The sequence below is a fragment of the Dendropsophus ebraccatus genome, chromosome 8 (genome assembly GCF_027789765.1).
Source record: "Dendropsophus ebraccatus isolate aDenEbr1 chromosome 8, aDenEbr1.pat, whole genome shotgun sequence".
NCBI lineage: Eukaryota > Metazoa > Chordata > Amphibia > Anura > Hylidae > Dendropsophus > Dendropsophus ebraccatus.
In genome coordinates, this window is record NC_091461.1 from 34,553,956 (window position 1) to 34,571,359 (window position 17,404).

Genomic DNA, 17,404 nt, shown 5'->3' on the forward strand with positions numbered 1-17,404 from the left:
CAGGTGACATGTAGATACATGAATACTATAAAGTGAGTCAAAAGTCATCATTAATATATAGATAATAGGTGATTCTATGAAAAGTTAAGTTAGGGCAGGATAACTTTAGAAAGGCCTACATCAAGGCTGAATTTACTAATGGTAAGATTATAATAACACTAGGTAGCTTCCTTAAAGGAATGTACCATCAGGTACATTGCTTTGTTTTTGGTTTTCTACATGAATGAATCGGTACAGGATGCCATTGATTCTATTGGAGCTGCATCACAGAAGGGAGATCATCACACTGGGAGCCGGTGCCTCATACTGGGCCAGCGCCAAGGAATAGACCGGCGCTGGGTGCGGGAATTGGGCGGCAGTTAAAAAAAATAGACCACGCCCCTGGCATCCCAGTGCCAATGCATTCATGTAAAAAACCCAAAGTGATGTATCTGATGGTACATTCACCTTAAATCACCTTGCATCCTGGAAAGTTTGTTTGATCTTGGTTTGGACTTTAGGTTGTAGTGTAAGGATTAAAGGGACCTAGACGATAATATTTTTTTCTACTTTACGTTCCGTAAGGATGGAGGCCTCTATCCCATCCATTTTAACAGAAACAACCGTTTCACTAGGAATAAATGGTGGGAGGGGTGCTGCAGCAGTTTACTCGCCCCACAATCTGGCAGGTCCAATCCAACCAAGGGCATCATAAGGTATGAATAAGGTGAGACTTTGCAAATCTCTCCACCGTTTCAGTTTCCTTTAATCTAATGGTATAATAATAATAATAATAGTATAGCCATATATCGTATAGTTGCATTGTTTCATGCAACAAATTTGCCATTTAGGATGATATCATTTTTTTTATATCATTTTTCATTTTGTACATTATTATGCCATCTTGCTTTAGCCATTTATATCAGAACTTAAAGAAATACTTTACAGCATGGACACAATAGTCTGTCCCAGACCCTATTCACTACTATGGGAGAGATTTCTAGGCATGCTCTGTGACCTGTAACATGCTCATTCTTATCTATACAATGCTGTCATCTTACACTGTTATCCCATCTGTAATAAGGGTAAGCTATAAGGGGGAGTTAAATAGGCGGAATTCCGCCAGCCTCAGTGTGTCATAGCATCTCTATGGGAGAGCGTGCGCTCGGCCGTGGAATTCCGCCTATTTTACTCAGTGTGAACATATTTTAAGGGTAGTTATGGGAGTTGTAGCAGTTCCCCTTAACCACACTAACACAGATTTTCCCCTTAAAGGGATATTCTGCTCAAAAGAAAACTTTTCATATGTTGGTTCTCTTAGGGATAACATAACAAACAGTGTTTCTTTACCTTTCCACAATTTGCTGGTGCCTTCTTACGTCATCTTCGGGTCCCCGGATGAGCGATTTCACCTCCACTTATCTGAGGGTGAAAGCCCCCTCAGCTAATTACTGGCTGAGATGGAAAAGCGCTGCGACCAGTGATTGGCTGAATGGGCTGTCACCCCCAGACAAGTCTGTTTCTGGAGGTGGGATTGCTCAGCCGGGGACCTGAAGATGACATACGGGGACACCAGGCGAGTGCAGAATGATGAGAGTATCCTGTTTGTTATGCTCTTCCCATGGGCAGCAATATATGAAAAGTTATTTTTGAGCAGAATACCCCTTTAAGAACCCTGACGGAAGCCAATACCCTGGGTCCATTGATAACTCCTGCCTCCGGACTTCTGTATTGTCCTTTATGCAATGATCATATGGATGAGTGCAGGAAGAGAATAAAGATAACAGTATGGCCCTACAGTTCCCTCTACGATCAAGCAGAGTGATTTAGGAGTATTCTTTCTGCCCATTATAGGGAATCTGACACCATGAAAATGCTATCTAATCTATTGGCATCATGTTATAGACTAGAAAGAGCTGAGCAGATTGATATATGTCTTTGTGTACCTTCTCATTAACCTTGATATCTATGATCCTTCCATGCCTAGGAGTCGAGAGTGGTCTTACAATTGAGCGACATTGCCCACTGGACTCCCAAAGTGTCACTGTCATTAGAACTTTCAAAATCTAAATCAACAGTAGATGTGATAAAAAGCAAGTTTGCAATTCACATTCATTATTTTTTTAGTTATCATGGAAAACACAGCACTTCCTGTTTTCTAAATCTTTTTTTCTCAAAAAACAGGAAACCGTCAGAAAACAGGAAGTCCTGTATATCCCAGGCCATCTGAGCGCTCACAGAGAGGAGGAAGTTATGTAAATGATAGACACAATGTGCCGTGACTTCTGGAGACTGAACCTGGATTTCTGGTAAGTTCAGCTTTATTTTACAGCATAACAACAAAAATATTGAATGTATATTGCAAACTTGTTTTATATCCCATCTACTGTTGATTTAGATTTTGAAAGTTATAACAAAAGGTACACTTAAAGCATAGAGAAGTTTTACTAGTTCATTTCCTACAAAGTTATACATCAATCACCTCATTATTTATTACTCTATAACAGGGGTCCTCAACTGGCGGACCGCGGTCCGAACCCGGACCGCGGAGGCCAGCTGTCCGGACCCCTGGTCAGACCTCCTAACCGCCCCGGATCCGGTCCGTCCCGCTCCCCACCGCACTGCCTCCCGCCCCATAGGCGTACTGTCCTTAGATGTCAGTACGCCTGTGGGGCTGGGGGCAGTTTCGGTCCGGCCCCCGGCTGATACCCGCTCTCTGGGGATGTCCCGGGGATTCCCCAGCAGAGCGCGCACCACAGACCTCAGTGTACGTTGCCAGCCTGTCCTTCCCGGAAGTGCAGGCCGGCGGCGTACGCTGAGGTCACTGATGCGCGCTCTGCTGGGGAATCCCCGGGACATCCCTACAGAGCGCGTATCAGCCGGGGGCCGGACCGACGGGAAGAGAAGAAGACAGCCGCAGCGGGGAACGAGGTGCTAGGTGAGTTGTTTTTGTTATTTTTTTTTTCTGTCTGGGGGGCATCTACAAGGGGAGAGCGCACAGGTGGACTATATACTACAGGGGGGACCTCACAGGGGGCTATATACTACTGAGGGGGCTATATACTACTGGGGGGAGCGCACAGGGGGTTATATACTACAGGGGGGACCTCACAGGGGCTATATACTACTGAGGGGGCTATATACTACTGGGGGGAGCGCACAGGGGGCTATATACTACTGAGGGGGCTATATACTACTGGGGGGAGCGCACAGGGGGCTATATACTACAGGGGGGACCTCACAGGGGGCTATATACTACTGAGGGGGCTATATACTACTGGGGGGAGCGCACAGGGGGTTATATACTACAGGGGGGACCTCACAGGGGCTATATACTACAGGGGGAAAGCACAAGGGGGGCTATATACTACTGGGGGGGACCTCACAGGGGGCTATATACTACTGGGGGGAGAGCACAGGGGCGCTATATACTACTGGGGGGAGCTCACAGGGGGCTATATACTACAGGGGGACAGCGCACGGGGGGGCTATATACTACAGGGGGAGCTCACAGGGGGCTATATACTACAGGGGGGAGCTCACAGGGGGGCTATATACTACTTGGGGGGAGCTCACGGGGGCTATATACTACTGGGGGGAGCTCACAGGGGGCTATATACTACAGGGGGAGAGCACAGGGGGGCTATATACTACTGGGGGGAGCTCACAGGGGGCTATATACTACTGGGGGACAGCGCACAGGGGGCTATATACTACAGGGGGAGAGCGCACAGGGGGGCTATATACTACTGGGGGGAGCTCACAGGGGGCTGTATTCTACAGAGGGAGAGCGCACGGGGAGGCTATATACTACTGGGGGGAGCTCACAGGGGGCTATATACTACAGGGGGAGAGCGCACAGGGGGGCTATATACTACTGGGGGAGCAACAGGGGGCTATATACTACTGAGGGAGAGCGCACAGGGGGGGCTATACACTACTGGGGGAGCAACAGGGGGGGCTATATACTACCAGGGCAGTCACCCCCTTTGTACCTAATATCAAAGGCCTGGTGAGAGAGAAAAAAATGCCAGTTTTCCCGCTAATAAGCAGCAATTCTGTATGTAAATAGTTGAACGTTTGTGACAAAGTAACAAAACATGTTTCCTACTGATGTTCAGCTCGGACCTTCACCTGACAATAGACCCCGGTAAGTGGACCTTCACTAAAAGTTGTTGAGTACCCCTGCTCTATAACATAATGCTGATAGAGTATATAGCATTTTCATGGTGACAGATTCCCTTTAAAGGAAACCTGTCATCACTTTCATGCTGCCTAAGTCCCAAGTCCTCAGTGTAGTGCCTAAAGACTTTTCCATCTTGTCAGCCCTAATAGATCTCTCACTATACTCAAACAGGTAGAGCTCTATCAATCAAATGGGGCAGGGAGAAGCCACAGCGGTCCTCCCAGATGGCTAATGGTTCGGGCAGCATAACGGTTGTGACTGTTTTGGTTCAAGTAAATTCAAGCCACAAAGATTTAACACCAAACCACATAATTGGTGATAACTGTAAAACTAATGTCAATCCCAGTGGTCAGTGGGACCAGCCTACTATCTTATGTTAATAGGGGCCTCATGATTCTTCCAAAATAGATAATGTTGCTGTTATAAAGAGAAGGATAGGGCATGTTGGATTTTACCTGCCCGATCCTTTTGTTCTCAGGATAATAAGCCACCACCAGAGAAATCTGTTAGTACCCCCCATTAACAACACATGAATGTAGGCTGAGCTGATCATTCACGTGCATACGAGTACCTGGAGAGATACTAGTTGGATGACAGCTATTGAAGGTGTATGGTCACCCTAATGGGATACCATGCAGTTATTATTCAGATCACTTAGAAATAAGTAAATCATAGTAATTTAACAATTATTACATGTGAATTGGATTTTAGATTTTTTAATCTTTCTGCTGAATTCTGTATTTTATACATCATATCCTTGGGCCTCTTAGGGATAAGAGCATTATAAGGTAATAGGAGTTGAAATGCTCCTTCCAGGTGTTGACAAAGATCTTTAGATGAGATCCTACTTGCTGATGAAAATTTTTACTTTGTGCCCCTTCCTGTGCAGACTATGTGACACGAGAGGATTACCCATACCGGTCCTGTCAAGGCTCAAGGCTGAGGAGACTGGACATTGTGCTGATCAGTCCATTGTATTGGCAGGGAACAGAATTTAGGTATCAATAAATTTGTTGAACCTATTTATTGAAGGGTGAACTTTAAAGAGGCACAGTCACGATAACAAACTTTTGACACGTCAGAGAGAAGTAAATCGTGAAGTAATCCGACTGCATCCGGTAGTATAGAACTTATACACAGGAGCAACGTTTCGGGCCAACAGGGCCTTCATCAAGCCTATAGGCTTGACAAAGACCCTGTTGGGTTGAAAAGTTGTCCCTGTGTATGTTGCTTTATGAATGTGTCAAAGGGGTAGTGATTCTCTTTAAGGAGAGGCCATCATAATGATGCGTGGAGACCTACAGACCATTGCTGCTCCACTGAGAATTCTGGGAAGAAAGGATATACAAAATGGCTCTCACACCTCTTACAGCTGTATGCAGATGAGAAATCTTTTGGAGAGATAGTTTGGCTTGGAATAAAATCCCTAATCAATGTTCTAAGGCTCCTTGACTTAGCGAGACTTGACTTGAGGGGACATCTCTTTGCTCAAGAGGCGTGAGAGCTATTTTGCATATCCTTTCTTCCCAGAATTCTCAGTGGAGCAGCAATGGTCTGTAAATCTCCACACGTCTTTATGGCGGGCTCTCCTTGAGGAGAGTCACTACCCCTTTGACCGATAGACCACTCACTAGCCAGCCAACACCCTGCTCTGCACTGATGAGGGGCTAAACCCTGAAACAGTTGTCTACAGATGGGAGATCTTTCCTTTTGGAGAGATAGTTTGGCTTGGCATAAAAACGCCAGTCAATGTTCTAAGGCTCCTTGACTGAGTGAGACTTGACTTGAGGGGACATCTCTTTGCTCAAGAGTAGAGATGATCAAACATTGGAAAATCTTAAGTTCTATAGAACTCGAACCTTGTTGAACTTTCCGCACTTGATTCCCTGGTCCGTGGGGAAGGAGGAGACAGACCGGGTACCGCCTGAAATTCCGGGATTCAGCCTAGGTAATAGAACCTAAGAATTTACCATGTTCAATCATCTCTACTCAAGAGGTGTGAGAGCTATTGTGCATATCCTTTCCTGCTTTATGAATAAAATTCACTGAGTTGCCCACTATCAGATCCTGTGGTATTACTTCATGATTTATGTACCACGGCCTCTTGACTGGTATTGGAGACCTTCTGGCATGCATCCACCATCTAATTCCTGCAAGGCTTATTGGATTTTATACCAAGTGCTGTTGGACCCAAATTGTATGGTATGTCAGAGAGACATGTCAAACATTTGGGTATGACCGATCAAGAGAATTAGCCAGAAGAAGGCCGAGATCATCGAAACAGACGTATAGTGTGAATGTATATGGAGCTGCCTCCTCACAGACACAGCAGGGAGAGAAATGTGCGGCAGCTCTCTCTACTGATCGATCATGGTCTGAATAGTCAAAAACCTTTGACATGTCTCCTTGATACGACCAAAGTTTTTTTTCTGATAGGTACACTTTAAAGAAACAATACAGGGCAGAATGAGTAGCGTTGTATTGTGTCTTTCTTGCTTAGAGGGGCTCACGCTGCGTGTATGAGGATCACTGTCTCGGTCTTTTACCCAGTTACTAGACTGGAATTTTATATTTCCAGTAATTACCGGAGACGTGAACGCAGCAACAGAGCAGGAAAGCTGCTTTCGGATATCCAGTAGAGCGCATCGCAGAACATGTTCTCAGTTATCAGTCTCCATTATTTCCGGCTGTAAATGTTAAATCCACATTTTTAGAAATGTCATAAAGTTAAAGGAAGTTAATAGAAAAATGATATGTAAACAGAACCTAATAATGAAGAATGAATCCGAGTATTTACCCCAAGAAGAGATGGCGAAAAATACCAACTGGCTTCTCCTAGTATCCTCTGCACCAATTCTGATAACTCTCCCCCATCATGTTTCAACATCTCTGCTAGCTGTGGGTGAATAAAAACTAATGAAAGCGTAGCAGTCGTTCTAAAAGTTTTTTGTTTTTTTTTAAACCTGCATGATTTTGATAGATTAACCCTTCAGTGCCTTGACAAAGTGATTTTAGTAGTCTCATTGGAATCATTGAGCCCCCTGCACAGCTATTTCAAGCGGTGAAACCAGTAGTACACACAGGACTTCCTCCATTACCTATCTTGTCAGTCACAGCACAGTACATATCACTCTTTGCTTCACCATCACATAGTTCTGGTGAAAGTGCACAGTACCTAACAAGCTGGCCCTGTGCTGAGCTGATAATTTGCTCATTACAGAACTAGATGTTATGTGGAGAAAGGGTTACTGGTGCACTGGGTTTGCATGGCACACTGGTATTTTCTAGAAATTAGCAAACCCCGATCGGGCAGCATTTGATTAAGTGTTGCTGAATAAGTTAGATGCAGCCCTAAGACTGCCTGGAAAACATGGATACAGCCATAGGCCATATGCTGTATTCATGTTTTCCAGGACCCTCTAGGGCTACATTCAACTTCTAATCAAATGCTGTATACTATCTAGTATTTACAGATGGGACAACTGCCTTTCGCTCTGCAGGTGGTAAGAGATGAAAGTGAAGCCTTGATTTACCTATGAGGAACAGTGTGGATCATCTTCAGCAGGCAGACAGGCTCATCTTACATGTACACAGTCGAGGCTTTCTCAGGCTTTACAAAACAGAGAACATGGTAACTTTCCCCCACTTCATGTAATTTGTCCTGATCTAGCCATTACCAGAGACAGATTCCCCCTAACAACAGGCAGTGGACAAAAACAGGAAAATACATCTACTGAATAAGACTATTTCTGGGGTAAGGAGTCATTTTTAGTAAATTAAGTGATTTACAAATACGTTAGGAATTACATTAAATAGGAGAAAGTTGTTTGAAAGAACATCTTTAAGGCTGAGTTCACACTAGTGTAAAATAGATGCATTTTTGCATCCGTACTATGACATGTCCCAGCATGTCAAACCCAAAAAAGCTTTAGTATTATATGGTAACCCCAACTTAACTATAAGCCAGCGCTGCTTTTTGGGTGACAGTGCATCCCCTTCTTTTTACTGCACTCTTGTACAACCCCAGAAGTTGCACATATAGTGTGTTTGCAAGGGGATACAGTATTGGGAACCGTTACTGAACGGTACAACACTGTATCTTTCATTTTGATTCTGTAGAGGTTCCTTTCTCCTCAAGTCACCCCGTTGTATGTTGGTTCCAATTCTTTTACATATCCAATATACTTGGTGACTAACATCCGACTAAATTTTTTACTTTGACATTGTTAATAGTGAATCTTGACAGAGACTGATATTACTTGGAAACAAACTTTAAACAGAAAACATAAGGAAAGCAATAATGGATTTCTAAAGTTTTGGAAAGTAGACAGGTCGGAGATCTTAAGGAGATTAAATAAAGAAAAAAAACCTTAGACGATCCATCATAAAATAGTTTAAGCTTCTTCGCTGAACTCCAATGATGTTCCGGTGACAGAACCATTATATCCTATAATATCCATATAATGCGGCTACATTCAGCCGCTGTCATATGTAATCACCTCTTAGGAAATGTTCTGCAAGCAGCTCCGCTCTGGTCTTTAGTAACTTTTTTGAATGGCATTTTGATAGTCCGTGGTGAGTGGTACTGATACAGTAATAAGCAATGAATACAGTAAAACCACTAGGGAAGATAGCTATGTATATAAAGCTCCTGCACAACTTTTCTTTCACATACAAATGTATCATACAGAGTGAGAGGATGTCTGGAAGAGACATTGAAGACGCTCTTTCCTACAAGATCGGACAGCAGAATCAGGACAGGGTGTATATTAGATAATCAGACCCCATGTCAGTATCTTAAATAAAGAATCTCTTTAAAGGGTCCCTGACACTTAAAAAAAAAGTTTGACAGCAAAGAAAGGGTTACACTATGCACTGAGCTACTGCTAAGAAACTAAAGGGAGAGGGCAGGGGGAGACTGCAGCACTGTGGTCATATAAGAGTAAATATACAAGGGAGCTTTGTGAGCTATATGCGTGTTAAAAGATAAGAGGGAAACCTTGATTTACCCTTGAAGTAGAGTCCAGGCTTTCTCGTGCTCTTTCACCTGTCTCATCTGCACATAGCCCATACTACGTCCTGTCCCCACTTCCTGTAAATTGTCCTGATCTGGCTGTTACCAGAGACAGATTTCCCCTGACAATAGGCAGTGGACAGCAGATCACAGGAAAGTAAAACACCCAGGGACCAATAGCTGTTTTGGTAAATGAAGAGATGTACATTGGCTATCACATGGAGGGCAGTTGGTTGAAACAAGAGTGACCATCTTAATGACATATCCAAACAAGATGCTAAATGGCACTGTGTATGCTTGTAGCTCAGTTGGGTGCATAACCTCAAGGTAGCCTGACTCTCAAGCTCCTTAAAGATGCATAACATATTAAGAAAGTGGCACTCCAGAATAAAGTTGAATAAAAAGTGTTTGTTTGTTTTTTTATTCACCCATCATGTGCAATGTTTCAATCCCACTATGGGATTGAGAAAAATCCTATGGTTGCATTGAAACGTTGCACATGATGGGTGAAAAAAAACCCAAACATTTTTTATTCAAATGCAGTGCCGCCTTCTTCTTCTGTTGTGCATCTTGGTGACAGATACAAGAAATAGAATGTATCACTATGTACTAAATAGTAAAAGAGTGTGTTAAACTGCTATTAAGAAGGACCTGGGGGTATTGGTGGTCAGTATAGTATGGAGCATGCTGAAGACAAAACTGAAGGCAGAAGGACCCACAAACAAGAAGCAACTGAAGACATCAGTAGTACAGGTCCGGTATTGTCCATGTGGTCCGGACCCCAGGCAGACACTGGCGGCAAAGAATTCAGCCAGATATTAAAAATGATCCTTATATTTATATTTCTGTTAGTTTGTCCGATTACTCTTGAGCCCGTTAAGATGCGGGGATTATGTGAAAAAAAAAAGTCTGTAATTCCTAAACGGTTAATGCAATATTCTTGTTAAACCCTTTAAATGAAACTTTTAGTTGAAGGTTGGATACTATATTATACAGTAGTTCCTCAACACTTTGTAACTCTTTAACTTTTTATGACAGAGCAGGCTGTCCATTATTGATGAGTTTCCTCTGTTCTGGCAGTACCTGTAGTGGAGGTATTTCAGGACTAGGTTCTGCATATTTATGACCACACATGGCTAATACTGGCCTCCTACCACTTTTTCTCTTCCCAGGTTCTATCATGTTCAGTAATGAATCCAGCAGCTCAAAAATAATAAAAAAATAACTTAAAACTTAAACTTAAAATCTTTATTATTAAAAAAATAAACTTTGACATGTTATCAGGCATGTTAAAAGTTATTGATCACAGCAGGTTTCACTGCTGAGACCTGTTGTGATCAAGAGATACTGTATAATCGGAGGCAGAGCACTGCAGCAGTGCAATCCACTCCCTAGCCAAAAGCTAATTCCGACATTGTAGCCTCATAAACTCTAATAAGGCTAAAGTGTCAGAATTAACAAGCAGGGATTTCTCACCCTCTGACTATATCTCCTGATCGTAGTGGGTCTCAGCACTGGGACCACCAGCTGCAATCATTAACTTTTGGCATGTCAAAAGTTATTTTTTTTGACAGGTACTCTTTAAACAATTACTTAGTTGATCAAAAATGTAGACGTTTCCTGCAATATGCGGAAAAAGTTGACAGGGTTGGCCAAAAATTGGAGCAAAAATGTGCAACTTTTTCATATATATATATATATATATAACAAAATGCAACACTAAAATGAGCCCAGCAGCTCCTATACGGCTCCGAACAATCCCCTAATCTTTTGTCTTTTTCCTGCTTCCAAGACAAGTGCCAGAAGCAGGACCTGCAGGCTCAGCCAATCACTGGCAGACTCAGGACACCAGCATGACCAGTGATTGGTTGAGGCAGAAGGTCCAGTTCCAAACCCTTTGCTTAAGAATATTAAAGTACACTTACCTTCCTGGCTCCAGCACTGCCGCTGGTATCTTACCAATCGGTCAGACTGTGCGTCCACTGACGTTGCAGTAGTGTCCCACCTATCTCTAATTGGCTGGACGGCCCTAGAACCCATAAGTGGCTGCACTGATTGGTAAGATGCTAATGGCAGGGAAGCCAGGGAGATAAGTATACATTATTATTTTCAAACAACCCATGTCCAGGCATTTCTCAAAAAAAGGCCCCTGTTGGATAACATTTTTTCTACTCCCCCCCCTGCCCCAGCAGCATATTATTTCTTACATATCATGCATTATAGAAAGCTACAAAACCATGTCCCCCCAGTTGGCAACAATGATGTTGAATTGATGTTCTAGATTTGACATGTGATGGGCACTGGTGTTGTCAATGGACCCTACTGATGTATAATGGGTTTTATAAGGTTCTGTTTAAGTGTGATGGAAAAATGAACATTGCATGCTGCACCTCCATCATACCGCTGATATGAACACATCCCTTACCAATTGAACACGACTCTTGACAGCTGATATACTTTACCATCAATAGAAAAAGTTCTCCAGTTTTCAGGGTGAAAAAGTCTTCCTCAACCTGCTAATGGATAAAGATTATAGAAAATAAGAAGCAAGGTTTCTTACCAGTTGGGTTCACATGTGGTTCCAATTTTACTTGTTGTGTAGCTACTCCATCCCATGATCGGGGGAATTGTCCAAATGAGAGAGAAAACCCACACAAATAGAATACCAATGGCTGAATGCTTTCCACGAAGACGGAGATTTCCAAGTGGTCGGCAAATCACCACGTATCTCTCAAAGGCCAAGATGGACAAGGACCACAAAGCTACAATTCCTGCGAAGCAAAACAAAAGAATTAGACAATATTCAGAACATTTACAAGTAATAATTCATGATCTTGAGGGGGGTCTTTCTTTATATGCTGCTGGGTCAAGGAGACACATGGTACCTTTCATATATCCAACTGGGCTTCCAGATTGTGAAAAAAATCTTTCCTTCTCCAATGCAAAGTGCCAGAGAGGCTTTTTCAAGCTCCTGATCTACTGCAAGCACGAATGCCTCCTCTCCCATTATTATTTCTACTTGGGGCTCAGTTTACGGTTGAAGGAAGATGGAAGGGGGAGCAAGGATGCATTCCAGCTCGAGGCAGATCAGGGACTTTGAAAAACTTCTTTGATGCTTTCAACGTAAGAATAAAAGCATTTTTTGAAATTCTGGAAGCACAGCTGGATATATGAAAGGTACCATGTGTCTCCTTGACCTAATAGCAGTTTGGAATTTAAATTGCAGATGACAGATTTGTTTTAAAGCTCACTATATATCCTCTCTAAAGAAAAGCTCGTAGGGGTGTGACATATAACAGATACCCCCTTATAACCCTAACCTCTTACCATCACTGTTTTTCAAGTCAGAATTAAGAATTATATAATTATTTATTGTTGTTATTATTATTTAGTAAAAGTTATATATGTTTCCTGTTTATTTTCTGTATCAGTTTCTCGTGATTGTTAAGATCTCTGCTTGCAGTCATTTAGAAAGTACCTTGATGGTTTCTATCCAGAGGATAATAATCTGTCCTGGTCATGTGATGGACACACGTGCGTATGACGCTGAGCGCTGACACTGTACTGTGATGTACAGTGGCATCTCTTTGTCCATCACATGACCAGGACAGCTTTTATCTGCTACTTAGCAATGAAGTGTCCCATTGAATGACTGCACGCAGAGATCTTAAAAAGAGGAATTCATCCAGAATGTATGATGGTATAACCTTTCAATATGTAATATAGATTCCAAGCCCCAGTGGTAATACCCCTTTAAACAGTGCTGAACATAGTACAAAGCCATACGCCTAGATATTCTCTAGATATTTGATCAACATTAGTAAATATGTTAACCCATTGGCAATTGAAGATAATGTTACATAGGAAAATACCAGTCAATGCATGATTTGGGTTTAGGAGCTGCAGTCACAGCTGTATATCACAGTCTACACTCTAACACAGGGGCTGGAAGCAGAGATAACTCTGATCCCAGAAATTTTTCCACTTAGATGTCACGGCAAATAGTGGCTTTGAAATCTGGGAAGTTAGAAAGATGGGCTCCTCACAATGGGATCCAGGGCTTTCCAGTGGGTTGTCATGGCAACTGAAGGCCTAATGATGGCCCATAGATCTGCCATCGTACTTCTTTTATTTGGCACTGCCAGAAGCAGTGTTTAAAAGGGTTATCCAGGCTTAGGCTATGTTCACACTATGTATATTTTCGTATAACAACGGCCATGATTTATACGAAAATATACGTGCCGTTGCCGCCTATGGAATCCTGGCCGGACCGTATACACATAGTAGGGATCTCTAGCAGGGCCGCAAACAACTGATATGTTACTTTTCTGCGGCTGTAGAAAACCCTGTTAGTGTACACTATGGAGCGAGTGTCTCCGGATGCTTGCTTCATAGTGTGCTGTGGGGAGTTCTGATGCAGGCGCACACGGATGGGCCCGCATCAGAACTCTGCAGCCCTAAAGATCATCTGGCCGGGATGGTATTTTCAGAGACCAGTCGTTCCGTGACCCGGCCGGTCTCATACGAGATCTGAACATAGCCTTAGAAAATCATGGCTGTTTTCTTCCAGATATTGTACAACTCTTTTCCTTAGTTTGGGTGTGGGTTTTGTAACTTAGTTCTATTCTGGTGAATGGCGGATAACTCTTTTAATAGGATAACATAATAGACTACAAGACAGCTGTACTGCAGTAGATTATGCAAAGGATCACATGATAAATTCCCCTTGTGGGACTAAAAAAATATGTAAAGAAAAAACTAGATCCAAAATCTAAAACAAATAAATATTTAAAGTTAAAATAATAAAAACAAAAATTAACAATACTAAAAACAAAACATAATATATATATATATATATATATATATATATATATATATATATATATATATATATAAAATTAGCTTTATTGATATTACAGATATAAACGGAGGCATACAGTATGCTAACATATAAGCCTCCATTGACTTACATGCAGTCAGGTGAATGGGACTGGCTGCGGAACCCTGCGCAGAATGGGAATACTGCGGTGCAGAGAAACCCTCCGAGCCATTGCCATTACTGGCCAGTGATTGGGGGTCCTAAAGGCCAGGTTCATCAATCGTACAGCAACGTTATAGCCTAGCAAACTAACACGACTTCATAAGCTGTAACTGGAAACCCTGCTAACCCTGATTATTAACACAAACCATAGACAAGTAACAGAGGAGTTAAAGTTACATGAAGGCGCCTTTACATTACTTTCTCTATATCATATCCATATCACCTGCTCTTATATAGATAGTATGACACTATATTGCATATAAACAAATTTGAAATCCCCAGACTTGGATCCTACAGCCAATCAGCACCCAGTACACAGTCATGTGATCCGGTCCATGACAGCCTGCCTATGAAGTGTATGCTTATAAAACTATTTAACTACCCTTCTATTTTCAATCTATACATCGTCTCTCATTTGCATTCAATATTAAGCAAGAAGAAAAAAAAATACATTTTAAAGGGTTAATGCTGACTGACAGATTACAGGTTACGGGTGTAACTGTGACAGAGGGGCAGTGCTGACACAATGGGTAAGTGCTTTACCTAATGCACCTATTTTCCCCAATTCGTGACTACAGCTCCCATCATGCCCTGAGCCGAGCATGCTGGGAGTTGTAGTTTTGCAGCAGCTGTAGTGTCACAGGTTAGGGGACACTGAAAGGCTATGTATAGCCTTATACACCATTGATTCCTTCTCTTGTACCAGAACCAAACTTGAGCTCTTGCTCTTTGGAGTCCCGGGTGCTGGTCTGTATGCAGATCTGATCTTACCTCTTCTCAAAAGTCAACCATGTACAGAACATTCTGAATAAATGATATCATGTTAGGATGAACATTGGGCTGAGTCGCTTTACATTCACCTGTTGAAAAGAAAACGTGCTTGGGTTAAACTACTAGGATGTAGCAGAGCCAAGGTTGCCAGATGTAGCTGGGCTCAGTTTGTTATTGCCATGCAACATTATGTTACGATTTGATTTTTTTTTTTTAAGGGATAATTATCATCCTTATCAATAATTAATAATATATCTTTATATAGCGCCAACACATATTGTACAGAGATGAAATGCAAAGTACATAATGCAGCCTAGAATGGCTACACGACACGTTCAGCTCTGCTGCATCTGTATGGTCCCGAACTAAAGTGAAAAATGACAATATGAACTTCTTACCAAAAAAAGTTACCGCAAATCCTTCCACCACGCAAGCCCACTGTCCCAGGTAAAAGTATCCTCTGCTGTTGGTGGCGATGCTAATGCTGCCGCCAACAATGGACACCAAGAAGTCCGCCACCGACAGGTTCACGATGATGTAGTTCAGGGGCTGCCGTAGCTGCTTGAACTTAAAGGTGACTATGATGACGATAAAGTTCTCAACTATGGATAAAGTGGTGATCAGGAACATGAGAGCCGTCAGGAGTTGGAAGTTCCAGGGCTCGATGGACTTCAGGGGTCCCCGAAATGGGTTCCACTGGGTGGAGGTCTCCGGCGTTGCTTCTAGAGAGTCATTGGTGGGCATGCTGCCGGTGGGCAAAGAAGTCCTGTAGTAGTATACGTAAGTTCAGCTGCAAGTCGTCCAATGCGAAGAAGTCTTCCGCAATCTTGGAGAAGAGGGTGACAACCTTCCGGACATTTTGCTGTCTAATTTTCTTATAAAGGTGTCAACCAAGAAATGAAAGCGGAGCAATGACCAAGAGAATCAATGAACTCCGGCCAATGCTGGATCTTGTGTACTCCTCCTTATATACATGTGCCATTGATCCATGCGTGCCTCAGTGCCCCCCTAGTGTGCAGCCACCCTTCATCTGACAGCAGCAGTGCTGAAAACCTCACCAGGCATTCCTGGTCTGGAGTAGAACATTACACTGGGATCCCTCCTTGACAGATTGGAGGCAAAGAGTTAATCCCCTCCCTTCTCAGAAGAAGGCAGGGTTCCTCAGCACAATGTGTGTACCAGTTTCCTAGCCTCCTCTGCTTACAAAAAAAAAAAAGTGACACAAGATAATGACAGGGGTGGTAGTAGCCTCCTAGGATGAATACCAGGAGAAGGTTAATGCTGTCAGTGCCGGATAGTGCCAGTGCAACATATTGCAAGGAATGCAAGCTGGGGGGGGGTGTAAGAAGAATCTAAGATTCCTCGGGGAAACAAGGGCAGTGTATTACGGCAGTCAGATGCGATGTGTGCACCCTGCCTTAAAGTGGATTATTAAAGTCCTTTCACCGGCGTATTGAATCCCCCTTCCTGCTGCTTAGAATCGAAAATGTAAAAGCCCAAGACTTCATAAAATTACATGTACTCAAGGCAGGATCGGAAATGAGTTTCTTGTAATTATTATTAAGTGGGAAGAAAGCATTTGTAATAATACGAAAAAAAATTATATATATATATTTTTTTATTTTTTTTTCGATATTTTTTTATTTCTTTACATATATTTTATTAAAAAATAAAAAATAAAAAAAAAAAAAAATATATATATATATATATATATATATATATATATATATATATATATGCACAATGTTTTATGTCTCCCTTGTGACACACTTTCCTGCTGTTCATTTGCTCGTGATTCACTATTCATGATGTATTGATATATATTACTATCAAGACGCAGGCTATATTGGTTCATCTCTTTCTTCCTGCGATTGTTTTATTATGTTCTTTTTGTTGCTGGAAGCATATTAGGCTTTTTCTCTGCTCTCACTTATGTCATATTAATAAACTTCTGCTACCTAGTCTATAACAGGGATGGGTGGCTTACAAATACAAATATAATGCGGAATATTATGTTAAGACTCAAGCAACTCTCAGTATTACAGCTCTATATGTCATACAGCACTCATATAACGCTATGGAGCCATACTATACCTCCAATTTTGTATGTTCCGTGCCTCATTAGATTCTTTATATGAAGATAGTCTCACAAGGGTGCACCATATGGCAGCACATGGCGTGTCTACGGATCTGTACAGGATGCTATAAGCTCTATAGCCAGAACTATCTGGGATGTTAGGTTCTCATCTATAAAGCGGTTTACATTCTGGGTGTACAGTGACATAATAGAAGAACAGTGTGCTGAAATATACAGTGGTGCCTTGGATTACGAGCATAATTTGTTCAGGATCAGTGCTTGTAATCCAAATCCACTCTTAAACCAAAGCAAAATTTCCCATAAGAAATCATAGAA

General features: G+C 42.2%; 1 protein-coding gene across 2 annotated transcripts in view; it reads right to left on the reverse strand.

Annotated features, from left to right (window-relative positions):
• The window catches only part of LOC138798511 (opsin-VA-like), a 39,173-nt gene extending 23,240 nt beyond the window's left edge, over positions 1–15,933 (reverse strand). For both annotated transcript variants that reach the window (XM_069979007.1, XM_069979008.1), the window contains exons 1-2: positions 15,390–15,933; positions 11,740–11,950 (exon numbers count right to left, since the gene is read on the reverse strand). In XM_069979007.1, coding sequence (XP_069835108.1) covers positions 11,740–11,950; positions 15,390–15,735 — 557 coding nt within the window. In that variant the 5' untranslated portion in view covers positions 15,736–15,933. The remainder of the gene's footprint in view (positions 1–11,739; positions 11,951–15,389) is intronic.
• Between the last annotated feature and the right edge of the window lie 1,471 nt (positions 15,934–17,404).